The sequence below is a fragment of the Lepus europaeus genome, chromosome 1, assembly GCF_033115175.1.
Source record: "Lepus europaeus isolate LE1 chromosome 1, mLepTim1.pri, whole genome shotgun sequence".
NCBI lineage: Eukaryota > Metazoa > Chordata > Mammalia > Lagomorpha > Leporidae > Lepus > Lepus europaeus.
In genome coordinates, this window is record NC_084827.1 from 5278298 (window position 1) to 5305508 (window position 27211).

The 27211-nt window shown below is 43.9% G+C and overlaps 1 protein-coding gene across 3 annotated transcripts; it reads right to left on the minus strand.

Annotated features, from left to right (window-relative positions):
- Positions 1 to 626: 626 nt before the first annotated feature.
- Positions 627 to 26835, minus strand: LOC133758313 (TRPM8 channel-associated factor 2-like). Of its 3 annotated transcripts, none has more exons than XM_062189510.1 (8): positions 26768 to 26835; positions 25172 to 25807; positions 7645 to 8630; positions 7264 to 7361; positions 5595 to 5808; positions 5055 to 5294; positions 3867 to 4204; positions 627 to 1176 (listed from the first exon to the last, which is right to left on the minus strand). In XM_062189510.1, the coding sequence occupies exons 2-8, from the start codon at positions 25792 to 25794 to the stop codon at positions 934 to 936; spliced, it is 2742 nt and encodes a 913-aa protein (XP_062045494.1). In that variant the 5' UTR covers positions 25795 to 25807; positions 26768 to 26835; the 3' UTR covers positions 627 to 933. The 3 variants fall into 3 exon arrangements, with proteins under 3 accessions (XP_062045494.1, XP_062045551.1, XP_062045606.1); XM_062189567.1 differs by having other exon boundaries at positions 25172 to 25804; positions 26768 to 26823; XM_062189622.1 differs by lacking the exon at positions 25172 to 25807 and having other exon boundaries at positions 26768 to 26826.
- Positions 26836 to 27211: the final 376 nt, after the last annotated feature.

Here is a 27211-nt window from a genome sequence, read left to right on the forward strand (position 1 = left end):
GTGCCTTGGTTCCATGGTGACTAAAGCAGCCAAATGCCTGTTTTGTTTTTTTTACTAAGACCAAAAGGTGTGTAAAATTGGTAGGGTTGAATTTAATTTGGTGGGGAAAAGTAGTACTGAAAAATGGAACTAAACAGAAAGACCTCTGCTGTGGAACACTTGGTTTTCAATTAACCATTTCTCTTTAGTTAGGTTATCACAGAATTATTTCAAAGCTGAGAGTAAAATGTAGGACGGGTTAGGATATCACCATCAACTATCCTTCTTGACACCATGTCTGGAACAACACTGATATTCTCTAGATCCTTCACACAAGGACTGAACACTGACCTCCTGGTGAGAGTCAGTGTGCAGGATGTCCACATTAAACTGAACACTCTGACAAGCCACTATGGGACCAGGTGAAAGGTAACAGATTCCCATATATGTGTATGCATGTGGTGCTGCACAAACATGTTGACCATTGTCAAATTTTACTCACATGTTTTGGGTAAAAAAACACAAAACACAGAGAGTTTAAGTGATTTTCCATAGAACCATGGCTGATTAAGGTCTCACTCCACTTCACAGGTACTTCAGAAAGTTTGCAGAAAATGAAGTTAAAAGATTATAAAATTTTCAGCAAAAGGAACTAAAAGATTACATTTATTTTTGCACAAAATTTTGAAACCTATGTGTAGATTTTTCATAGTACATGTTTTCCATGCAGTTTTTGAAGACCCCTCCATATAAAGAGAAACCCATGAGCAGAAGTACAAAGACACATTCCTGAGAAAGGTGGTTCTGTCTTGATTTAGGACCTTGACTGCTGTCCTGAAGTCTGGCTGGCAATTGGGATTGAGGTTCAAGGTGTTCAGCATCCCAGTCAAATCAGAATGGTGGTGTTGATGGCACGATCAGTTCCCTTCTCCATCCCCCTTTACTCCTCAGAACCTAATGGGGTACCCTCGTGGGGTTTCCCTGCCATGGAGGCAGGTGGGCCAGGCCATCAGCCACTTCCTTCTGGATGGGCCAGCCCCAGGTCTCAAAGAAAGGAACGAGATTCTTCTGCACTTTTTCAGAGAACTTTTTCATCCATAGGTTCATCTTGCCAGCTTTGTCTTTGGGGAGGCCTGAGAGGGTCTGGTAGTCAGCAAACAGTTGGGTGAATGGCTCCCACCCAAAGGCCTCCTGGAGCTGCAGAGAAAGAAGGGGCAGAATGAGGAGTCTGGTTTCCCATTGCAACTGGGACAGCAGTGGTCACAAGCACATTGCCTCTACAGGGATCACTTCTTCATCGTTAGCTTCTTCCCTGTCCCCCACCCCAGCCCTGCTGGCTCCACCACTTGCCCATGAAACCCTAGGCCAGGGGCTCACAGGAAATGAGGTCAGTATTCCACATTTGGCAGTTATTATTACCTTGAATACAAATTATATCCTCAGATCTTAAGTGTTTCCCTCTGTATCAGGACAGGTTTGAGCCTGACTGAGATGAGAAACCCAAACAATCAACCCATTAGGGGCCCTGAAAGCTGGAGACTTCCAGCACTTCCCAAACACAATGATAATAATCATTACTTGTTTTACTGCCTACTCAGACTTATGACTGTGCAAGGTTACCATATTGCCCTGTGGGACACTGCCTCTGGGGAAGAAAAGGAAAGAGCCAGGCATGTCAAAGAGAGAGTGACTCATAGTTTATAGAACTGGAAGTGCTTGCAACTAAGGCTATAGAAATTTGGAATTGGGAATCTAGGGGTTTCGTAGTCCCACTCCCTTTATGGATAAGAATCCTCTGAATGTGGGATATTGAAGCTCAAGGTCAGATGACATCGATCACATTGCGCATCCCCTGGAGTCAGTCTCACTATTATATTCTCATCATTGCTCATCTGTCTTCACTGCCTTGGCCTTTGGCCAACTTCTAACATAATTTATCAATCAGTACATTAATAAATAGTTATTAAAATATACCATTCATTAGATGCATACAACATGGCAGGTACCGTATTAGACAGCAATGCTAAAGGGTCCTACCCTCGTAGAAGGGACAGGTCAGTAGGAGAGGCAGACACACAAATAGACTAAGGATCAAACATGCTGGCTGATGAAGGAGGTGATGTCGGTGAAGGGGACATTAGAGATGAATGAGGGCTGACTAGGTAGGTAATGGAGAAGGTGTCCAAGCACATTGCAGCAGCAGAGACGAAACCTGTGGAGGCACAGGAACCAGAAATAGCAAGATGTGTTCGTGACTGTGAGCAGCTTGGTGCCCTGAAGGGTAAATTCAGAGGTCAGGAAACCAGGAAATATAGCTGGAGGTGTTGGCAAAATCTGATAAAGAAGGACCCTCTATACCCTGTTAAGCAGCTTCATCTCTAAAGAGCACACAGTAAGATTTTTAAAGGTGGAATATTAATGTTATTCTGGGAGTAGTATGAAAGATGGGTGGTAGAAGACTGAGGCAACTGGGACAGACTGAGAGCAGAAAAATGGGGCCTTTGTTAAAGCACCCATAGCAGGAATGACCAGGAGAAGACCTCTGGAAGGGGAGGAATCCTGAGGCGCCTGCACGTCCCACGACCTAGCGTGAGACTCCAGGTTGATGGAGGTGCATGTGCTACTGAGAGCACTACAGTGAGTGCGTAGGTGAGAGCAAGAATGAGGGCTTTAACTTACACTACAGCAACCCCACCACTAAAGTCTGTACACCCTCCAAGTAACTACACAGCCTGCAAAACATTTGTGGAAAGTGAATTGAGAGCTTTTATTGATGAAAACAAAACACAGTGGTAGCCAGGTAAATGAGAGGATCTTCAAAAAGTCCCTGAAAAGGCACAGCATGAAAAAGCTATGCATAGATCTCCACCCAAATTAACTTATTTTCATATTCTATTTTCCATGAAATGTCTGAAGTCCCATTGTAAAGAACATGAAAAGTGAGGCAAAGGAAAATAATCTCACATTCACTCACTAGAACATTAGTGACAGAAAAAAATCAGAGAAGGTAAAGGGCAAAATTTGGGGTTGGTCATTAACTCCTGATTTTAAATTCTAGATCCATTTAATAAGCGGGTGCTCTTGGGCAGGCTGCTTAAATTCTCGTAGTAGTTGTCTCCATGAAAACTGGGTCAACCAAATCCTATCGACCGGGCTGTGTGAGACAAGAGATCCGGCACGGGAAACAATTCTGACCCCCTGAAAACATTAAAACTCAAAGAGTAGAGAAAGGGGCCAGGGGGTGCTGTGCTTCACAGGAAGTAGATGTTCTGTCAACATTCCATGTTCTCCTGTTGGATCAGCCATTTACTGACTCACTGAAAATCAAAAACATTTTCAGTTCAACTGGGTGATGGAAATATGAGAACCTTTCCCACAGACTTGTCCCTAGAATGCCACCTTGTAGTGCAGTTGTGCTGTAAACATGTTCCTGCGATTTTAAAGGGATGTAACACTAACTAGCTAACCAAAGGGAGGAAAAACAACATGTGACACATCAAAACAAGAACCAAATAGGAAATACTTAGTAGGGGGTCAAAGGCAGAATCAGTGAGTGGAAGAGCTGTGATTCAACTTTGGGAATAGCTACCATATTGTCGGCTGGGTATCAGTATGCTATATTTCTGCTTTTCTCATAATACTTCTCATTTTCCCCTACACTGCAAAATCATAGGAGGTGAGTGGGAGAGGTGTCATTGTCTCCATCTTAGACAAGTATAAGCTGGGAGGCACCACATTGGCCCAGTCTCCTGTGTCTGCTGAGGGGTGGGTCCAGGCTGGAGCATGGTGATGGGTTTGGAGGGCTCCTACAGGTCAGGACGCCACATAACTGAACCCACATAGGGGTTCATGTCCCTAAGCCCATCTCCCTGAATTTCTGCTCATACCTGTAGATATGTTTCCAGAGCGGTCCACACACTCCAGTCGCTCAGAGGGGCTCCCTTTCCCAGGTGTGCTTTAATTCTCTTCTCTCGTTCAGAAGGGCTCAGGGCAGGGTGGGCCCGAGCCCTGGGAATGCCCAGCACCGTCTCATGCACGTAGACTGACCAGAGGTTGCACGTGGCCTCTGTGGTGTGTGGGGGGAATTCCCAGCCATGCCACTGCTGGTTGTGGCCCAGCTCGTGGATGGCTCCCCACAGACCTTTGCTTCGCATGCCTGACTCATTAATGAGCTCCTGCACTGACTCCAGGTGGCACATGATAGGGTATCCTGAGTGCATCCAGCCTAGAGGTGCAGAAGGAAGACACGGGACATGAAAAGTGGGTTCCAGCCCAATGCTTCACTATCGTAGAACTTTCCCTCTCCATCCTGGTTGTCCCCACTAATGCCATCATGTCCACAGTGATTGGCTCCCCTTCTTCAACTTGAGCAGAGACTGAATAGTACCCATCCCCTTCCCAGCCTCTCCAACCTGTGTTATACTCTGCTGTTCGCCCTGGCCGTGAGGATGTGGATGCACTTCGCCTTGGTATCCTGATGCAACTCAGTGCTTCGTTTTCTTGTGAGCTTCTTGTGAGTGCAAGCCTGACATTATATCTTACGTCTGGATTGAGTTCCTGGTGGCTAGGGTAGTGTCATTTTTTTACTACCCCCACACCATGTTAACCACTGCTGTCCAGATTTGTGCTCTGTGACATAGATCATTGTGTATTTTTGAAAGATAATTGAGCCCCAAAGGAATTTTCCTTATGTGAGGATCAGAATTCCTTACTTTTTTCCCATGTTCCTCTTTACTCTAAATCACACAGTACACTACCCCTCATGAATCTTTTCTGTTTTTCATTTTTAACTCTGACTCTTGTTTGAAGAAAGTCGTTCATTTTGTATGCTGTCCTCACAAGGTCACTTGTTGCCATCTAAGAGGTCCTTGCGCCACTTTTCCTGAGATTGTTCTATTATCCTATGAAATCTTACTTGGTAAATGTAAGTGGTTTTCATCTGCACACATCTTTCACATCCATCGTGGTCCGTGTCTTTTATGTCTTTTCCCCTTTACTAATAGAATTTTGTTTCACACATCTTGCACATCTAAAGAGGCTAAAATGATACGTAACAACATACAATGTGCACTCACCAGCTGAGATCTGAACGTCGGCCACAATCCTCTCAGGTCTGCAGAAAGGGAAAGGCTGGGCTGCCAGCCTGGCTACAGCCTGCATCATCTCATCCCAGAGGCGGAGAAGAGGCTCAGGGTCCTCCAGGGCCTGGAGCTTCGCAGTTGGCACCGTCAGGATGATATTGTCCGTGGCCAGCTCTCCCCAGGGAGCTGGGTTCCCTTGGAGACAGCGCCTCCACTCCCCCTTGGATGTTTTACCTGGGAATAAATATGGAACCTGCCACCCACTTCCTCACCTTCCCGTGAACTCAGAACAATATGGCTTAAACCCCAGAAGCAGAACACTGAAACAATGAACTGCTCTCATGAGGGTCTCTGGCTGTGAAGTAGGCAGGCTTCCAGACCTTCTCCCTGCTCTGCCCCTGTTCCCTGGCTCCTGCCTTGGACAGCTCTTCCTCCTCCTCTCCACTGAGCCTTATCGCCCTCCCCCTTAGCAACCAGCCCAGTCACAACAGCATCCACAGCTCGCTCTCCTCCTCCAACTTCCAGCATGCTTACCCAGCTTGTAGTATGGGGCCGGCACTGCTCTCCTGATGGTCACAGACACAGGGCCAAGTCGGCTGCCCTTGGGCACGATGACATAGAGTAGGCCACCCCAGAGGCAGGAGAGTGACTTCTTGGTCCTGTCCATGCAGCACTGGTGAGTCACCACAGGAGCCCGGGATAGCTTTTTGGCATTGGTCAGGTTATCAGTATGGCAGCCGATCTGTACCTGGACAGGTAATTCCAACAGGTGTCAGGGATGGGAGTCCCTGTGATGTGGGTGTGGAGTTGTGTATTAGACAAACATGTCCCTGGGACAGCAGGCTCCCTTTCCTATGAGCTTTGCATCGATACCCATGAAATTTTAGCACTCCGAAGACATAAGGAATAAAACATACAAATGATCATTTTCCCAGGGATTTAAGTAGCTTCTCTTTAAACTCCCTGAGACTTGAGCTGAAAAGAGACCAGGCATAAGCTCAAGGCTGGGTCTGAGATCTTGAGCCTTTTATAGGTGGAGCCATGGGCTCTTATATCAGTACCTATGTCTATGTGCTGATTCTGATTTGGGGAATAAGCTGGAGATTTTGCTCTGCTCTTTCTGTATAGACAGGAGGTTCATTGAGAAGCAGCAGGATCTGGCCTGGGGAGCACAGTAATACTCTCTCTCCCCCAGTATTTGGGGGAATCTATGAAGGCCACTTGTGGGGATTCCCGGAGTTTCTTTTATTAGATTAGATGAAATAAAGCTCTAGAACATGTGCTGACATAAAAAACATCTGGTGCTGTGGCTCACTAGGCTAATCCTCCGCCCGCGGCACCGGCACCCAGGGTTCTAGTCCTGGTTGGGGCACCGGTTTCTGTCCCAGTTGCTCCTCTTCCAATCCAGCTCTCTGCTGTCGCCTGGGAGTGCAGTGGAGGATGGCCCAGGTCCTTGGGCCCTGCACCCGCATGGGAGACCAGGAGGAAGCACCTGGCTCCTGGCTTCAGATTGGTGCAGAGCACCAGCCACAACGCACCGGCCGTAGCAGCCACTTGGGGGGTGAACCAACGGAAAAAGGAAGACCTTTCTCTCTGTCTCTCTCTCTCTCTCTCACTGCCTAACTCTACCTGTAAAAAAAAAAAATCCTAACTGGGGTAGGAAATGACTTTCTGTGTTGAGGAAGCTGATCAAATTTAAATTCTGCAGGTAGGTCGTATTTTTGTGAGTGAAGAGATTAGACATACCCTCCAGGTGTCAAAGAAATAGGTAAAATTCAGAGAAACCTTGTGCTATTGGGAGAGTAGATGAGGTGCTGGTAGGTATTAAGAACTCCTTCTCACATTTGGTAACTCTCCACTCCTCTGTCGGTAGGTACAAATCACCATATGTGGAGGTAGGGATTTCAATACAGAATCTGATATTAGTAACTCAATTTGGTATCTCTCCACTCCTCTGTCGGTAGGTACAAATCACCATATGTGGAAATCGTGCAGTTAGGTTTCAATACAGGATCTGATCCGAGTAACTCAGCTAGGCTCCCTGAAATGTAGCTGCTTCGTATCTAAGATCTGTAAGATGTGGGGAAGCATTCCTCCCTGTGCTCTTGTTTTAGCATTGCCATGAGCTGGAGCAAGACAGTGGGTAAGAATGCAGTGGCTTCATGGCGTGGAGAGATGTCGGCTGCAGATGGCCTGGCTTTACCTTCAATCCAGCAGAGGCAGCAGCTTCAGACAGTGAGACTTCTGCGTTTTGTCCTTCCAGGAGATACAGCCCAGTACTCAGCCAGGAATCACCATTGCCTGACAAAGAGAAGACCAAGTTCTTTTTTTCCTACTTGACTCCATCTCCATCTGAAGTTTTCCAGCCTCTCCTAGAGGTACAGCTTCTTTCCTGTGTACCCCCAACTTGTCCATGCTTCCTGGACTTTTCCTTAAGTAGAACCCTAACCACCATCTTCTTGAAAGTGCCCAAAAAAGCACAGAACCAGACTTTCTAAGGGTCAGTGCCTGCCAGATTCTGTTTAGGCCATCAATCCCATCTTCCCCCGAGGGTGATATGTGCATGTCTCTGCTAACACCATACCTGGGTTGGTTCCATTGATCTCCACAGTGATGGAGTGTTCCAAAGGCTGCAGACTGGAGGCACAGGTGCCAAGTCTCTGGACCAGCTGGGAGCAGTCAGTTCCAGAGTGTGCCAGCTCTGTGGCCAGGCAGAGCATTGTGGCCTCACAGGAGTCCCTGGCAACTGGATTTTCCTTGCTCACAGCTGGAAGGCCCGAGCGAAGCAGCATCTTTCTCAGGAGCCGGTGAAAGGATGCGTAAGCAGGGATTCCCTCGGCAGGAATCTGTAGGAAGGCTGCACCGTCTTCTCGCAACTTGGCCAGGCAGCTCTTTTCTAAGTCCCTGCCCCCATGGCTCAGTGCAGCCTGAAATTCAGACAGAGCCTTTCGGAAGTGATAACTCCTCATTTCAGGAGTTGGGGTGGGGAAACAGCCTGGGCTGAGAGTCCGAGCCAGGATGCTGAGGCCAAAGCAGTTGAGGATGATGTTACCAGGGAAATTGGCCAAAGCAGACTGACCTGGGTTCTGGGAGGCCCACCACCAGGCCTGGCCCCCGATCAGCAAACCCCCACCCTCAGCCACAAACTCCTGCAGCTCCTTAGCCTCCTTGTCAGTGTAAGCCGCACAGCAGTAGACACTCATGTCCCTGGTCAGATGAGGCTCCAGGGCGCATTCCAAGCCATGTCCTGACAGTAGTGAACAAAGATTTTTTAGCCTCGGGTTTACCCCAACTTTGCCTGTTTGGCCTCTGGCCAGCCAGCTCACAGCATTGAGGAGAAAGGGCCCCATCTTGGGAGCACAAAGCAAACCCTCATGGGCAGCCAGGACCACCCGGCCACGGCCATAGTGGGCAGCAGCGAGGAAGCAACCAAGGGAATCATTGAGTCCCAGAGGGAAGGCCAGGGCCCCGTGCACCAGCAGCTGGGAAGGAACTCCCCCAGTCCTGATGTCCAGTTCTGAGATCCCTTCTAGGAGTTTCTCCTGGTCTTTTCTGAGATCTTCGCCACACCTGCAAAAGACACGAGAGACAGGAAGGCTGGAGTCACTTAATGACTGCGTTTGATCTTTCTCAGTGATACAAAAACTAATGGCAATAGTTGTCAAACATTTAGTGAAATACTATGTAGAAGGAGTTGGTGGTCTTATTTGCATACTTAAGAATCCACATTCTCAGAATGAAATCTTCCAAGTAAGTCTGAAGTATTCTAGCTTGAATTTTATATCTTTTAAAATAATCAAGTATGTAAGGGAATTAAATTAGAAAGACTCATTTATTATGCCTGGAGAAAGTAGTTCTGCATGTCAGTCTCTCAGAGCTAATTCTCTGTGAAGGCAGGCAATGAAAAACCTCAACTTGCACTTTCCATGGGCTACAAATGGAAACACATCACAAGTATCATTTAATACTACACTACATGCCACCATTTGTTAGTATTTAAGTTTTTTTTCCATTTATTTCAAAGACAGAAAGAGATAGAGAGAGCATCCATTGAAACACACAGGCTTTTAAAACTTTTTGAAGATCACTTTATATGATGAAAATATTTACTATTTTTATAGAGAAATGGTCAAATAGTAATGAATTCAGAGAAAGTTTCTAATTTCAAGATTTTTTTTTCCTCACTGATTTGTAGTAACTCTAAATGCCAAATAATAAGACATTGGCTAAATAAATTATGGTTAATTATAAATAATAAACCTTATAGTTCTTAAAATAATTACTTGAAATTTGGAAAACACTAAATGGGAAAAATTTAAAAATTAGATTATAAGATAGTGTGTCCTATATTGGTCAGCTTTTGCACAAACACAAAAAACACCAAAAAGTCACAAAACCAGACCTAATAATGGGATCTAAAATATCACCATTAAAATGTCTTCAGTGGTCATCTTACCTAGTAAAATTACAGGTAATTCAAATTAACCTTATAAAATTTATTGTCTCAATTTTTAAAATTAACATCTGTCTATTTCATAACAATCAAATAATGTTTTTGAAAAACAAAAATAGTTTAGTTATTGTAGTACAAGACGAGAGTGAAGAAAGTGCTTCCAGTACAGATGGTTTGTCCCTCATTTCTCCTCAGTAGGAAATACATGAAGTTTGTATACCTTAAATAATATTTTTCAAAAAAGGGAAAAATAAAAAAACCTGCCATGGTCGGAAGCACAGTGGTGATTAGAAAGTTCAGTGTGGAGTGAGCTGTTGTCATTTTCCACATACAAAACGTAAGCCTCAAACCTTGTGTACTTCTTATGGAACATGACTGTAGGAGGTCTCTTGGTAGGAACAGGTGCAGGTTAACTGTTTCTCTGCTCAGACAGAATGGGATACAAGCATCCTCCTCTGGATTTAAGTCACTCTGTGGTAAACCTGAGGATACAACACTGGCAAACAGCGGGAATGTTTTCTTGGGATCTACCACGTCAAGTAAAGGACTAGAGGAACCAAGTTGACAGGATGTTCCCACCCTCACTGTGAGCTTTTGTACTTTTCTGTGTTTTTTCCCTTATAAGTACAGGTGAACAGTAAATCAACAAATAGTCTGGATCATTATTGAGCAAGACGGATATTTTCTCTTGGCCATCTTGAAGTTGTGGACATAGTTTTCTATCTTATTGTAAGCCTGTAGGCACCGGGGGAAAATTGCTGTGGTCCCAATCATGCCTAGTTTTAAATTTCTCTTTTAAAAAAGTTTGACTAGCATGCAATAGCTGTATACTTTTATAGTGTCCAGTTTTACATAGCGTGTACTGAGCACATCAGGGTAATTAGCATTCAATTCCCTTTTAAAAAACACGATTTCAGTTAACCCACTTAACTCTTTAGAATTAAGGAAATAAATTGGAACACTGACTTTTGTAAAAAAAATGCAGTTACATTAATTACTCATTATGAATAGTTAAAAAACAGATGTCACTCACTTATGGGCACAGATGTATTTATTTTTCTAGGTCACACCTAAATTCTACTAAAACTATAAGCATTTCAACCATGTCACATTGACTGCTCATCGAAGCTTTATTTATTGTGCTCCCAGTCCCAGTGAAGAGCATTGTTAGGATCAAAGGAGACAGCCTACGTGAAGGCATACATAGCACAAGACCTGTACGCAGTCGACACTTTAAAGTTCATTTATGTTTGTGCACCTACTTTAATTGTGAAGATGACTAAATCTGAAAACTTCACAGAAAATAGGGGCATAATTTATGATTACAGATTTTAAAAGGAAAATTTTTAGAAAAGGGTAATCAGAAAAAAAAGTAGATTAAAATAGCTTAAGCATTAAAATAAAGGAGGAAGGCTAGAATGTTCTGCTTTTCATGTGTGTATTACTGAGACTCGAGTAAATAAATGGAAAATAATAATAATGTCTTCATAAAGTTTTAAATGTGGATTAATTATTCAAGTAATTCAAGCAAGTACAAGAAGTAGGAAAAAACTATCAGTAATAAATAGCACATCTAGATATAGGTAAATCAACAGCAAGCTGAGTTTATGGATGGATAAATAGAGAAAGAGGAATTACTTAGGAATGGAACCATATTTTCCAATTAAAAATCTTGGCATTTGATTTTACTTGAATTAATAGGTGAACAAGAAAACCAAACAAATTGAAGGAACCTGCAGTAAGATAATTCTTAAGCACATGAGAGGATCATTGCTTAAGCTTACCGTCCTGCCTAAGAAGAAAGAGTATGAGTTTCAACATCAGATTGGAGCCACTGAAACAATGCCTTAGCTGAGAAAGTACCCTGACTCCACACTGGGGAAGGGCTCCACAGGGACACTTCAGGAAAAGTCTGAGAGGTAACTGAACTCCTCGCAATGCCACTGGGAGGCATGCATGCCTGCAGATAAACAGGGCCACCTGCTGTTGTGTACTGGTCACTGCTCCGAGGATGTCCCCAGCAGTCTGTCCGTGGTTGGTACTGCACACCTGTGTTTGATTAGGGACGGGGAGCTAGGTGTTTCAGAATGTTGTCTTTACAGCTCCTGCCCCCTGGGTCTGGCTACATCAGCTCCTCTCCTTACCCCCATCTAGCAATGACAGAACATGGGTCTAGCCTATTTTTGGTAGTCTCCCATCCCCTGACTGGTCCTTCTGCTCCTTTATCATCTGTGTAGCCATCTCTGTGTGTGCTTCGTAATTCCTGCATTCCAATACAGAACTGGTTTGTTTTCTGGTTACATCCCGACAGAGAGATGGCTTGTCTATCCTATTCTGTGTGGTGGCTAATTTTTTAATTTTACCTGAGGTGTTTGCTCTTAGCTTTCTTCATTCTGAAACCATCTTTTACATCTTGCTATGTTTCTCATTTTATTTAATACACATTTTTCAATAGTTCTTTTAGAGCATGGAGCATTCTCAGGGTATGTGCTTTGTTTATTGGGTCATATTTTCCTTCTAGGCATGTCTGCTTCTGTTAATATCTGGAGTAAATTTGCATTGTCCTTTGTAATTTATACTGTTACCACATGTTTACACAGTTATTACGTTGATTGTTTCTAAGTCAGTGTGGAGAGCTCTATTGTGGGTTCTGATAAAGTGTGCGTGAATTCTCCTGCGTACCCTTTCCAGTCTCCTAAGGGCAATTTGTTTCTTCATGCACCACATCCATCCACCTTTTAAAATAATACTGCCTACTTATTAGTTTCCCCATGTATTACTTAAGGTTGTTAATGACTCACTGAAGGGCAAAGAACAATTAGGGGCTACAAGTGTCCTTGTTGTGGTCCTGATCATTTACTTGGGAAGGCCTAAAGCTAGGCTTCATCCACTTAACCACAGATGAAACTGGCTTAGCAGGCTCGGCTCACAACCATGCTTGGAAGATGGAAACCTCTAGCGTCCATTTCTGCTTCCACCAGATCCTGAGGTAGCTCTGTTGCTTTTACACTTGAAATATCATTGTTGCAGTTGTTAAGAATCTACTCATCCTAATTTGTTCATTTTCCCACAAATGAGGGCATTAATGATGAGAGTTGAACAGTCCTAATCCAAAATTCTCCAAAATAAAAAACTTTTAATACCAACATCATGCCATAAATGGAAAATTCCATATCTGAGTTTATGTGATGGGTCATAATCAAAACACACGCACACCAAAAATACTGCACACTTTACCTTCAGGCTATGTGCACAGATGCATATGAATTTCACATTTAACTTAGGTCTCATTCCCATGACATCTAATTATATATATATATATGCCAAAAATCTGGAAAAAAATCAAAACCTGAACTATAGTTATCCTAATATCCTAAGAATTTTGGATATAAGATAATCTATATACAATTATTTTAATGGGAATTTAGACAACAGCTATAAACTATAATTGAATGGAAAAATGACCATTTCATCCATAAAAAAAAACTTTTTGTTAGTCACTCATTTCTTTCAATGAAATACAACCAGTAACAATGTACCATCTAAATATTTCCTGTGTTGTTACAAGAAAATAAGTAAGTTCACTTTGACTAAAAGCCAATTCCTCTCAACAGTTTATGCACAGTAATAATTTTAATGTAGATTACAATGAGAATATTTACATATTACATTTATTGTACTCTATTAGTTATCACAGATCAGGGAGAACATATGGTATTTGTCTTTTTGTGACTGGCTTATTTCATTAAGTATAGTCATTTCCAGTTGCATCCATGCTGTTGTAAAAGACAGGATTTCATTCTTTTTTATGGCTGTGTAATATGCCATAGCACATATATAACACATTTTCTTTATCCAGTCATTTTATGTTTGACATCTGGATGATTCCATCTCTTAGCTTTTGTGAATTGAGCTGCAGTAAACATGAGGATACAGATAACTCTTTCATATGCTGATTTCATTTCATTTGGGTAAATTCCCAGGAGTGAGATGGCTGTATCATAGGTAGATCTATATTCAGATTTCTGAGGTATCTCCATACTGTATTCCACAATGGCTGCACTGGTTTACTGTCCCACTAACTGTGGTTTAGGGTACCTTTTCACTCACATCCTCGCCAGCATTCGTTGTTTCTTGATTTCAGTATGAAAACCATTCTAACTGGAGTTAGATGAAACCTCACTGTGGTATTTAGTTGCATTCCCCTGATGATAGTGATCCTGAGCATTTTTTTTTTTCATGTGTCTGCTAGCCATTTGAATTTCCTCTTTTGAAAAATGCCTGTTCAAGTCTTTTGCCCAGTTCTTAACTAGATTGTTTTGTTGCTACTGAATTTATTGCGCTCATTATAGATTCTGGATAGTAAGCTTTTATCAGTTGCATATTATACAAATAATTTCTCCTATTCTGTTGGTTGCTTCTTCACTTTGTTAAGTGTTTCTTTTATAGTTCAGAAGCTTCCCTTCAAAAAGATTTTATTTATTTATTTGAGAGGTAGAGTTACAGACAGTGAGAGGAAGAGACAGAGAGAAAGGTCTCCTTCTGTAGATTCACTCCCCAAATGGCCACAATGGCTGGAGCTGAGCTGATCTGAAGCCAGGAGCCAGGCACTTCTTCTGGGTCTCCCATGTGGGTACAGGGGCCCAAGTACTTGGGCCATCTTGCACTGCTTTCCCAGGCCATAGCAGAGAGCTGGATTGGAAGTGGAGCAGCTAGGAATAGAACCAGTGCCCATATGGGATGCCTGCACTGCAGGCAGAGGATTAACTTATTGCATCATAGCACTGGCCCTACTGCAGAAGCTTCTTAGCTTCCTTGATGTAATTCCATTTGTCATTTTTTGCTTGATTGCCTATGCTTCTGGGGTCTTTTCAAGTAGTCTTTGCCTATGCTAATGTCTTTCAGTTTCCCCAATGATCTCCACAAGTAGCTTGGTGGAGTCAGGTCATAGATTTAGATCTTTGATCCATTTTGAGTCGATTTATGTATAGGGTGTAAGGTAGGGGTCTTGTTTCGTACTTCTTCATGTGGAGAGTAGAGATCCAATTTTCCCAGCACCACTTTTTGAAGATAGTATCCATTTTTGAGGGATTCATTTTAGCTCCTTTATCAAAGATTAGTTGTTATAGACACATGGATTGATTTCTGGGGTTCTACTCTATTTCATTGATGCCATATCTATTTTTGTTCCAGTGTCAGGCTATTTGGATTTATTTTTTAAAAGACTTATTTTATTTTGTTTGCCAATTTAATTTCCTTTGGGTAAATTCCAAGAAGTGGTGTGGCTGGGTTGCATGGTAGGGTTATATTTAGGTTTCTGAGGAATCTCCAGACTGACTTCCATAGTGGTTTAACCAGCTTTCATACCCACCAACAGTGGGTTAGTGTCCCTTTTTCCCCACATCCTCGCCAGCATCTATTGTAGGTAGATTTCTGAATGTGAGCCATTCTAACCGGGGTGAGGTGAAACCTCATTGTGGTTTTGATTTGCATTTCCCTGATTGCAAGTGATCTTGAACATTGTTTCATGTGTCTGTTGGCCCTTTGGATTTCTTCTTTTGAAAAATGTCTATTGAGGTCCTTGGCCCATCTCGTAAGTGGGTTGTTTGTTTTGATGTTGTGGATTTTCTTGATTTCTTTGTAGATTCTGGTTATCAACCCTTTATCTGTTGCATAGTTTGCAAAGCTGTCTGCACATTAATGTTTATTGCAGCTAAATTCACAATAGCTAAGACCTGGAACCAACCCAAATGCCCACCAACAGTAGACTGGATAAAGAAATTATGGGACATGTACTCTATAGAATACTATACAGCAGTAAGAAACAATGAAACCCGGTCATTTGCAACAAGATGGAGGAATCTTGAAAGCATCATGCTCAGTGAATTAAGCCAGTCCCAAAAGGACAAATATCATATGTTCTCCCTGATCGGTGACAACTAACTGAGCACCAAAGGGGAAACCTGTTGAAGTGAAATGGACACTATGAGAAACAGTGACTTGATCAGCTCTTGCCATGACTGTTGAGGTACAATGCAATACTTTATCCATTATAGTATTTCTTTTTGTTCTAGTACTATTGTTTGAACTCTGTAATTAACACACAATTATTCTTAGGTGTTTAAATTTTAACTGAAAAGGGATCCCTGTTAAACATAAGAGTGGGAAAAAGAGAGGGAGGAGATGTACAATTTGGGATATACTCAATTGGACTTGCCCCAAATGGTGGAGTTAGAAACGTGCCAGCAGATTCCAATACAATCCCATTCAGGTGGCATGTACCAATGCCATCTCACTAGTCCAAGTGATCAACTTCAGTTCATAATTGATCACACTGATAGGTCTAAGAGTCAAAGGGATCACACAAACAAGACAAGTGTCTGCTAATACTAACTGATAGAATCGAAAAGGGAGAGAACGATCCAACATGGGAAGGGGGAGACACAGCAGACTCAGAATGACAGATGTCCTAAACACAGCACTCTGGCCTCAGAATCAGCCCTCAAGGCATTCAGATCTGGCTCAAGAGCCCATGAGAGTATTTTAGGCATGGAAAGCCAAGACACTCTGGAAAAAAAAAAGGAAGACTTAAATGAAAGATCTCTGTGAGTGAGATCCCATTGGAAAGAACGGGGCCATCAAAGAAGGAGGTACCTTTCTCTGAAGGGAGGAGAGAACTTCCACTTTGACTATGACCTTGTCTAAATATGATCAGAGTCAGTGAACTCAAAAGGCTTCCATAGCCTTGGCAACTCATGACAAGAGCCTAGGGTAATTACTGACGCCATAAACAAGAGTGTCAAATTGTTAAGTCAACAACAGGAGTCACTGTGTACTTATGTCTCATGTGGGATCTGTCCTTAATGTGTTGTCCAATGTGAAGTAATGCTATAACTAGTACTGAAACAGTATTTTTACACTTTGTGTTTCTGTGTGGGTGCAAACTGATGAAATCTTTACTTATTATATACTGAATCGATCTTCGGTATATAAAGATAATTGAAAATGAAAAAAAACTTGGTTTTAAATTGGAAATTGCATAGAAAATTAATCAATTTTTAAAAAATATCATGTAGGATCTCTGTCCTTAATGTGCTGTACATTGTGATTTAATGCTATAACTAGTACTCAAACAGTATTTTTCACTTTGTGTTGCTATGTGGGTGCAAACTGTTGAAATCTTTACTTAATATATACTAAACTGATCTTCTGTATATAAAGAGAATTGAAAATGAATCTTGATATGAATGGAAGGGGAGAGGGGGCGGGAAAGGGGAGGGTTGTGGGTGGGAGGGAAGTTATGGGAAGGGAGCCATTGTAATCCATAAAGCTGTACTTTGGAAATTTATATTTATTAAATAAAAGTTTAAAAAAAGATTTATTTTATTTGAAATACAGTTACTGAGAGAGGTAGAGACAGAGAGAGAGGTCTTCTATCTGCTGGTTCACTCCCCAGAAGGCCACAATGGCCAGAGCTGTGCCAATCAGAAGCCAGGAACCAGGAGCTTCTTCCAAGTCTCCCCTGTGGGTGCAGGGGCCAAGGACTTGGGCCATCTTCTACTGCTTTCCCTGGCGATAGCAGAGAGCTAGATTGGAAAAGGAGTAGCTGGGACTAGAACCAGTGCCCATATTGGATTTCAGCACTTCAGGCCAGGGTTTTAACCCACTGCACCACAGCACCAGCCCCAGGCTATTTGGATTTATCTCACAGGTTTGCATTCTCATTGCTTCTGATTGCTCTTTGAATTCCTTTTCAGGTGTTTCATCAACCTCTTCATCTTCCCATGCTTGACTTTGTGTTCTCAACTATTTTCTTTCCATTATATATCTGTGGTTGGGTGGTACTGGGAGATACTCCACATTTCATTCACCTACTCCTCTCTCTGGCCAGTGCCTAGCCACATATGCCACTATTATCAAAAACACTCATATTCAGCTGTTTTTATGCTATTTTCCATTTAAAAATTGTTTCTTAAGTTGTTTTATTTATTTGAAAGTTATACAGAAAAAGAGATTTATCATTCTCTGCTTCCCTCTCCATTTACCTATAATGCTTGGGGCTGGGCCAGGCCAATGCCAGGAACCAGGAATCAATCCAGATCTCCCTCCTGTGGGTCAGGGACCCAACTACTAGAACCACCATCTGGTAACCCCCCTTCCCCAAGTGGGCATTGGCAGAAAGCTAGAAACGGGAACAACGTCAGACCTTGAACCTAGATACTCCATGTGGGGTGTGGGTGTCTGCAGCAGTATCTTAACTGCTACGACATTCATGCTCCTACCCAAATTTTTTGTTTTATTAAATTCCTTCACTCATTTTATCAGATTTTGTTGGCAGGCCAATTCCAGGAGCTAACCTTATTTCACAGAATGTTTACTTGAAACTCTTTACATTTGGATTGGAATCAGAAGTGTGCCCCTTAAAATCTGGAAGCCCTGGCCGGCACCGTGGCTCACTTGGCTAATCCTCTGCCTGCGGCACCGGCACCCCAGGTTCCAGTCCCGGTTGGGGTGCCGGATTCTGTCCCGGTTGCTCCTCTTCCAGTCTAGCTCTCTGCTGTGGCCTGGGAGTGCAGTGGAGGATGGCCCAAGTGCTTGGGCCCTACAGCCGCATGGGAGACCAGGAGGAAGCACCTGGCTCCTGGCTTTGGATCGGTGGCTGCTGTGTGCCAGCCCTAGCGGCCATTTGGGGGGTGAACCAACAGAAGGAAGAGCTTTCTCTCTGTCTCTTTCTCTCACTATCTAAATCTGCCTGTCCAAAAAACAAACAAACAAAAAACCTAGAAGCCCTTGGTCAGTGACCTTCCAACTCTACAGGATTGTGGTGAGCGTAGATTGAGGTAACATATAATCCTCTAGGTGCACACACCCCAGCTACCAATGTGTAGTCACTTTCGTATGAGCAGCGCCTGAGAGGCTCTGAACCTTGTAGAGCACACAATACACAGGTGCAATGAACTGTGGATGATCTGAGGTGGATGTCTTCCTCTATTCTTTGATGCGGATATAAAGAGAGCAAGTACCTTTGTTTCTGCTTTGAATATTAAAGTAAAGTAACTGCAGTGTCCTCCTAGTTATACAAACACAGATGTGCAGCCAACCGTAGCCCTCAGGAATAGGGCACCAAAGGATCTTGTGTTGGTTTGTGGTTTCAGCCTGTCCACCAGGCAGACAGAGCTGGGGTGGGGCAGAGCACAACTCCCTTAAGGAGCTCAGGGCCTTCCAGCAGGGATTTCAAGTTAGAGAGCCTGCTGGGTCAGTCCAGGCCTTTGGCCAAAATTTGTTGCTAGGAAAGTTCACTGCAAACCTCAAAAGGGAGTACCTCTAGGAGGGAGGAAGGGAGGCATGCCAGGTATCCTGTTAGTACTTAGCTTATACAGGGAGAAATGTGTAAAGTGAAACTGGGATAGTCCTAGTTTCTACAGAGCTGAGTGGGAAGACGTCTCTGAGGAGGGGGTCTAATTGAACCTAAATAAATAACACATTGGTTTTTCTTTTTTTGTTTGTTTTTTTTGTTTTTTTTTTTTTTTTTTGACAGGCAGAGTGGATAGTGAGAGAGAGAGACAGAGAGGAAGGTCTTCCTTTTTGCCGTTGGTTCACCCTCCAATGGCCGCTGCGGCCGGCGCATCGCGCTGATCCGAAGCCAGGAGCCAGGTGCTTCTCCTGGTCTCCCATGCGGGTGCAGGGCCCAAGGACTTGGGCCATCCTCCACTGCCTTCCCGGGCCATAGCAGAGAGCTGGACTGGAAGAGGGGCAACCGGGATAGAATCCGGTGCCCCAACCGGGACTAGAACCCGGTGTGCCAGCGCCGCAAGGCAGAGGATTAGCCTGTTAAGCCACGGCGCCGGCCAACACATTGGTTTTTCAATAGCTGAGAGAAGATCTAGAATAGGAAGAGAAATTTGAAAACAAAGTTTTTCGATGATGAACTACCAGTGTTATTATTTTTCTAGCAATTAGATTTTCATATGTTTTGATATTTATAAAACAAGAGCTGCAAAGTTACACACTGTGATCTTCTCATGGAAGAAGAGTTCTGAAGTATTTAAAAGACATGTATGGCTAGTGTATAATTATGGCCTCTCCCACAAAATACTGAAATCAGGAAATATTTAAATATCTAACAAAAGGAAGTACTTTGACAATGATGTGGAACTTATATTATGATCATATCTTCTCAATAAGAATATGATTTATAATAGAATGATGTTTTTAAGGAGAATATAAGATAGCAGTATGTAATCATGAATAGCAAAAACTGTTGTATTATGATAGAAGATATATAAAGATAAACATTTTTAGGGCCATAATGGGAACTACAAAATATACAAATACTTCAACATCCTTTTTTTTTCAATAAAAGTCTTACAAGTATGAAGACTAGCAATGTGAAATACTCAAACATGCAAAGGGTTACTTGGTAATGCTTAGCAAAATTACATCTGTATTTCCCTGTGACTCACCAACTTACTCCTATGAATATGGAAATAAGAAGAAGATATATACATAGGGTATCCACTGAAGCCTAGTTGTAATAGTAAATACAGTATTTACTAAATATAGTAAGTTTACTATATACTAAATAAAGTACCTACTGGAAACTCAAATGACTGTCAGCAAGGCAATTACTGGATAGTCTATATTACTATATCTATACACTGTAGTATAATAGAGTGTGTACACATCTCCATTCACTATTATGGAGCAACATCCATAAAATAAGTAGAAAAAGAAAGGGGAAGAAACAATGAATACAGTGTGCTTTGGCTAATCCTCCACCTGTGGTGCCGGCACCCCGGGTTCCAGTCCCGGTTGGGGTGTTGGATTCTGTTCCGGTTGCTCCTCTTCCAGTCCAGCTCTCTGCTGTGGCCTGGGAAGGCAGTGGAGGATGGCCCAAGTGCTTGGGCCCTACACCTGCATGGGAGACCAGTAGAAAGCACCTGGCTCCTGGCTTCCAGTCGGCGCAGCACGCTGACCGCAGTGTGCTGGCCGTTGCGGCCATTTGGAGGGTGAACCCAAAAAGAAAAAGATGGCTATTAATGCATGTGTGTATATTCATATATAAACAAATAATGGGGCATTAAATAATAGAAATAGAGGAAAGAATTGAATTGTACAGAGGGACAGGGACAGAAAAGAGGTTCTTGAGATTTGACTTTGAATCAGCATGACTACTTTTCCTAATTATAAAATAAAATTAAATTATAAAAACAATTCCCAAAATCAAAAGTAGAATAACCAAATTAGTCAACATATATGCTTACTTAGATGTATAACTGCAGAGGAAGGAACTATTCTAAAGGACTTTAAAAGAGGGTAGTTGGCCTTTATTTACCTAATAAAATACAACATAATGACAAAAGGAAGTAAAAATTACCTTAAACTATGACAGTAATCATACTGCTGGAAGTCGTGTTATTCATATTTCATAACTGTTGAGTGTGTATCATGGAATAAATGAACCATTACACTGGTGTCTTACAGAACTAGAATTTTTTTTTTAAGATTTATTTATTTACTTGAAAGAGTTACACACAGAGAGAAGGAAAGGCAGAGAGAGAAAGAGAGAGGTCTTCCATCTGCTGGTTCACTCCCCAATGGGCCACAATGGCCGGAGCTGTGCTGTTCCAAATCCAGAAGCCAAGAGCTTCCTCCAGGTCTCCCACATGGGTGCAAGGAGCTCAAGGACTTGGGCCATCTTCTACTGCTTCCCAAGGCCATAGCAGAGAGCTGGATTGGAAGTGGAGCAGCCAGGTTTCAAACCAGCATCAATATGGAATGCCAGCACTGCAGGCCGTGGCTTAACCCACTATGCCACAGCACTGGCCCCTGGAATTTTTATCATGGAAAATAAGCTATCAATGTAAGGCTGTTGAAATGAAAGAAAAACCACATAATCTCAAAGGTGAATTTAACTATTAGTATGAACCTTTGTGTTTATCTTAGGAAAAAAACCCTATTTCTTAGTTTTACCTATTCAGAATTCCTAGAAACAATGAACACTTCTAACATCCATATTGTGATATCTAAATACCACTTCCCACTAAAATACACAGAGTTCCTTGGAGAAATGGCTACTCCTGGGCATGGGCAGGAAATAAATATTGCAAAACAGAAATTTCTTATTATTTCTAATTGCAATGAAGCCTGTCAACGAATCAGGAGTCAATCTGAGTTGGCTCACAATGGTCAAAGAACAATTTTAGTATAAAGATAATAAATGAAACACCGTGTGTTCAAATCCATGATTTCATCATTATTCCTAACAAACTTAAAACATATTGGTGACCTTTGGGAGATACTAAGAAATCAGTATTTTGAAAACTGATTTCTAAATGAGAGAAGAAAATTAAGTACTTTTCTCATCTCTCTTATATAAGCTGTATCACTACTCAGATAAAAATATAAGAGAAATGTTAGAATTTTGAATCTACCTTTTTATAATCTCTAATGAACTAACAGATTCAAATCTATGTAGTGATGATGATTCATGACAGATAACATCATAGCAGACAGAAATTCAGATGGTATGTTCTACTTGATGGAAGTACACACCACCACCTACAAAACTGTCAGGCCAAAAATTCAAACAGGAATCTGATACAGCCTCCAGATCAGGAGCTGGGAAACTTTGTCATTCAGGGCCAAACTTTTTAAGTTTGTGAGCCATATGATCTCTGCTGAAACTATAAAACTATTCAATTCTGTAATTCTTGCGTGATGGGAACCACAGACCAATATGTAAATAAAGGGGCATAGTTGTGCTGTAATAAAACTTTATTTACAAAAAAACAGGGGGCTGCCTCATGAAGTTTAGTTTATTAATTCTGCTGTAGAATCTGGATCTAACTTCAAATTCACAATCAATATGGGAAATGGGGGATGCATTAAATAATATCATAGGTACACAAACAGCAGCATTCAGACCAAAGAAAACTAATAACAACAAAACTACAACAACAAAAATTGCAAGAAGGGGCTGGCACTGTGGCACAGTGGGTAAAGCTGCTGCCTGCAGTGCCAGCATCCCATATGGGCACTGCTTCAAGTCCTGGCTGCTCCACTTCCAATCCAGCTCTCTGCTATGGCCTGGGAAAGCAGTAGAAGATGGCCCAAGTGCTTGGGCCCGTATACCCACATGGGAGATTGGGAAGAAGCTCCTGGCTCCTGGCTTTGGATCAGCCCAGCTCCAGCAGTTGCAGTCAATTGGAGAGTGAACCAGCGGATGGAAGACCTCTCTTTCTCTCTCTGCCTCTTCTCTCTCTGTGTAACTCTGACTTTCAAATAATAAATAAATCTTTATTTTAAAAAAAGAAATCCAAATATTTGGAATTTGTTTAAATACCAATGTCTACAAATTTTGAGTAAATAATATGAAACAACGATGTTGATGAGTGATGATATTAAGAAGTTATTCTTTCCTAGTGTGAAATGGTACCCTGTGATTGTTTTTAAAAGAGTGCATATATTTAGTGATTTATAGTGAAATACAGGTTGAATGATATCTGCTATGTGTTTCAAAAAAATCCCTGGGGGGGCTTATAAATGAAATACTATTGACTATGCATAGACTGTTGCTGAGGGGTTAGGCAACAGCTGGATGGGAATTCATTATATTATTCTCTACTTTTATACAATTTTAAAGATTTCATGATCAGAATTTAAAAAATAACCACAAAATGTATCTCTGAGTTCAGTAGCAGAGATGAAAAATGTAGGTGCAGATGAAGAAAAACAGGTTTAGTTTCCTGAAGAAGAGTCTTTCGGTACAATTAAGAGGATTTGTGATGACTGAATTTTGCACATTTATCCCTTAGTCAGAGTATTAGGATCAAAAACAAGTTGTGGCAAGTCAGATCCACCCTCACATTTCTGAGTAACCCTATCGCCTCTCCAGATCTCTCAGAAGAGAAGGGATTCCAACTGTGCCAGGGCATGGGGCTGAGGGTTGAGGGCACTGATAGTTCTTCATTCAGTAGTGGTAGGTCCCAGGCCCCTTCTTCCTTGTAGTAGAATATTCATATTTTCAGAGATTCCAGTGTCCTCTTAAAAATATTCATTCCTTCATATCCCCTGACAACTAGAATTGGCCATATGATCTAGTAATGGCCAAATATAAACGGGAGTGTGATGAAACAGCTCCAGGGTGTGGCCCAGGCCCATTAGGACCACCTGGAAAGCTCCGTATACCTGACCTTCAAGTTGATTGTAGAATCATAGTGGCGCCAATATCGGCTTTATTTTGTGGAATTAGTGTTGCCCTGAACTAGCTATGCCCCCCTGCCTGCCCTTTCAAGCTTATGCTTGATCGTTAATAAATGGACGCGTTCACCAAAACTTGTCCCTGGTGCTGCTGCCCCACCCTCCCAACAGGAGGAGTCCACAACAATGAATCAGAAATGTAAGTCACATCATGTCAATCCTCTGTATATAATCCAAAATATCTTCCCGTCTCATTACAAATAAGAGCTAGGGTTCTACCCGTGGACTACCAGTTTTTCAATGACCTCACTTCTTACTGCTGTAGCCCTCGTTCACTCAGCTCCAATCACTCTAACTTACTTGATGCTCCTGAAATGGACCACGCAGGGTTGATTCAGGTTTTCCTGTTCTACTGTTCTCATAGAGGTCCACAGGGCTCGTTCCTTCACTTCCTTCAAATCTCTTTTCAACAGTCACTTACCTGAGAAGCCTTCCAAGCTGGCCATTTGCTTGTTTGCACTCAAGACCATTCCCCACTCTTCTTAGTCATCCTCTGTGTTGCACGCCTGGGCTCCCTTTTCCCCTGGATCCTGGTGGGTTCAGCCCATAGGAGGTAGAGAGAGAAGATGGAAGGAAGGAAGGAAGGAAGGAAGGAAGGGAGGGAGGGAGGGAGGGAGGGAGGGAGGGAGAGGGAGGGAGGGAGAGCTGAGCTACATGTTTCTTTGAGGACATGTCTCTGAAAACCACAATGTCTTCTCCAAGACTCCAGCTCCCATCTATAGTTGCGACTCCTGCTGGTATGGTTCCAACTTCCGCCAGCTGGCCACAGCACCTGGGTTAGAGCAATAACACCACCTCTCTCTGTGGATCCTGCAAATACTTGAGTCACCTGTGTGAGTTTTCTGCACTTCTATCACCTGCATATTCAATTTCCTATACCAGCATCCACATACCCTAACTCAGCCCAAAGACCCTAAATAAAACGGCCTGAATTCCCTTCCTCATCTCAGTATCCACAAAGTGCTTTACTCATATTTCCCCTTACCAATAGCTCACGAAATCTATTTGCTTCCTCAGTTCCTAAGTTATCTCAGTTGCTTCTCCACTGGAATACAGGCTCATGACAGCATTGTCTGCTTTGATCTCTGCTGGACCCCCAGTGTCCAGAAGAGGGCCCCTGTCCTTTCATTTATTTGAGATATTGATAAACACTGTTTTTATTCTAGCATTAGACAGAGACAGAGTGGTGAAAAACAGAATGAGTGTGATTCTTGTTCTGGTCATAGGAGGGAGTGACAGAGACAGCTCATTTGTCTTCGTGAGTTTTAATTATTTTGTATTTGATTTGTGGTGGTCCCAACACTAAGGAATCACTTGTACTGAAACTGGACTTCATTGAACAAGGGACTCTGTTGCTTAACATTCTGTGGGGCGAGGGGGCTGGGCAGGCACTCACCTGACGTTCAGAGGGATCTTGGGCACTTGCTTAGAGACCTTGAAGTGGCTTCCGTCTCCATAGGTGTCAGTGAAGTACACTCCAGCCACACTTGTCACTCGGTTCCCAGGGAACTTGGACAGCACGTTATCATGGCCATGCTGGCTGGCCCAGTACCAGGCCTGGCCCCCGATGAGCAGGCCCCCTCCTCCTTTTACAAACTGGATCAGCTTCTCAGTCATGCTGTCATTGTAGGCATTGATGCAGTAAACCCCCAGGGACTCTCCCGGCTCTGACTCAACCTGTGCCTTAACCCCAGCGTCCTGCAGGAGTTTTACTAGTGACTCCAGGCAGGGGTTCACTCCAATGTGGGCTCCCAGGAAGGGGCAGAGCCAGTGCACAGCATTGGCAAGAAATGGAGCCAAGGGAGCATGCATCAGGTACGCCTCGTGGGCCACGACCACGAGGCGGCCTTGGCCGTAGGAGGAGGCAGCGATGATCACCTGGCCCTTGTCATTCACCATCACTGGGAAGGTGGCTTCTCCAATGAGAAGGAGTTCACTGGGGACTGGACCTGTGGGGGTATTCCAGGTTGTCACCCCATTCATGAGGGCTTCGAAAGCAGCAGCCGGAGTGGTTGCCATGATCTACTGGCTGCTGCAGAGGGAAGCAAAGACTTAATGTCCAGAACCAAAAAAAAAGAAAAAAAGCAAACTAAACGCATGCAGTCCCAGTATATTACTGAGTTCCCCATACTGTGCTCCCATACTGCCTTCTAGCGCTGGGGCTACAAGCCAGAAACAAAACAGACACTTCCACAAAAACATTTTGCAAGAGGAAAGACAATAAATACTGCAGGCGCACAGATAAATGAAATGCAACAATCAGCGACTGCTGTGGTCAAAACAGAACGTGGTGATGACAGGAACTGACTGGAAGGCCACTTTGGAATGGGTGACAGGAGAGGCCCCATGAGAACGTGGTCTTGAAGCTGATACCAGAAATGCCTCGGGGACCAGGGTTCCGGCACAGAGAAGCCCCACCTGGCCGGCGGGCCGGGCCTGAGCATTTCCTTATCTCAGAATGTGGACTCTGTCTTCTCGCTCTCATTTCGCTCCTTCATGTTAGTGGTAAGAAACTGTACTCACGGAACAGTTTAGCAATGGAAAAAAGGCGGAGAAAGATCAGGAACCCGAATTCAAGACCCTCGCAACTACTCTGGGGAGACAACCAAAATCTATCACTTCTAGGGACTCCCTGGTTTATCGGAAAAACAACAACAAAACACGTAAAAATCCCCTGATGGACCGAATGTCCTCCGAATGCCCATCAACGCGCACGCGCAAGTCCCCAACCCCGCCCCGCGACGCAGCCTTGTCAAACTGCTCAAGTTCAAAGGGGGGGAGAAACGCGGTTTGTGATTTGAGGCTCTGAGACCAACAGCCCTAGACTAGGTCGGCGAATGGGGACGAAAGCCCTGGGTCCACGCCGAGAGGCCACACCTCGCCTGCCGGGAACGGCCCGGGAAGGGCGCCTGGCCACCCCGGGGCGCCCCGCGTCCCCGCGACCCCGGCCGCCCGCCCCCGCGCGCCCCGGGACGCGCTCGCACTGGCTCACCCTCGGCGGTCGGGAACCCGGGAGGCCGGCTCTGCCGAGGCTCGGCGAGGCCGTGCGGGAGGCTGGGTCGCCCCGGGAGGCGGAGCGCGCCGCGGGGAGCCACCGCCCCGCGGTCCCGCCCGCCGCTCCAGGCCTGCGCCACCTGGGGCGGCGCGGCGAGGTCGCGGGGCGCCGCCCGCCCTCCTTCCCGGGCGTGGGGATGTGTCCGGCCGCGGGGGTGCAGGACGCCACGCCGCCTCCCGCCCACCCTCCGGGCTTCTCGGATGGGAGAGCGAGCTCGGCAAAGCTGCGGGCGCCCGAGGCAGGGAAAGCAAACTGCAAAAACCCACAGTCGGGGCGGACAGCTTCCCAGCCACAGCGTCCCCCCGTCCAAAGACCTGTCGGCCCTCCGACTGGGGGGCGCCGCTCTGGGGAGGACGCCGCGCCGCCGGGCTCTGCCGGTCC